This window comes from Carlito syrichta, unplaced genomic scaffold (genome assembly GCF_000164805.1).
Source record: "Carlito syrichta isolate Samal-C Ts95f unplaced genomic scaffold, Tarsius_syrichta-2.0.1 Scaffold302358, whole genome shotgun sequence".
Lineage (NCBI taxonomy): Eukaryota > Metazoa > Chordata > Mammalia > Primates > Tarsiidae > Carlito > Carlito syrichta.
The window spans coordinates 595,228-595,455 of record NW_007246454.1 but is presented as its reverse complement, the minus strand read 5'-3'; the positions used below and the strand labels follow the sequence as shown (position 1 = coordinate 595,455).

The window sequence follows — 228 nt, the reverse complement described above, 5'->3', positions numbered from 1 at the left end:
GACCCCGCCCCCACGGCAGCCACCGCCCCCGACCCTCACCTCGGCCACGGACTGCAGGCTGCGCGCGAACTTGAGCTGGTTGACGCCGTGGTGCACAGGCTTGCCGTAGGTCGCGCCCTTGGGGACCGGGCGTTTGCGGCCGCCCCGGCGCACGCGGATCCGGTAGATGACGTAGCCTGGGCACAGGCGGGGGTCTCACCGGGCGGCCGCGCGCGCGGGACGCCGCCC

At 76.3% G+C, this 228-nt stretch overlaps 1 protein-coding gene across 1 annotated transcript in view; it reads right to left on the bottom strand.

Moving 5' to 3' along the window:
• The window catches only part of LOC103258772 (60S ribosomal protein L15), a 3,236-nt gene that overhangs the window by 869 nt on the left and 2,139 nt on the right, over positions 1 to 228 (bottom strand). The window contains exon 3 of the mRNA XM_021711553.1: positions 40 to 194. Coding sequence (XP_021567228.1) covers positions 40 to 194 — 155 coding nt within the window. The remainder of the gene's footprint in view (positions 1 to 39; positions 195 to 228) is intronic.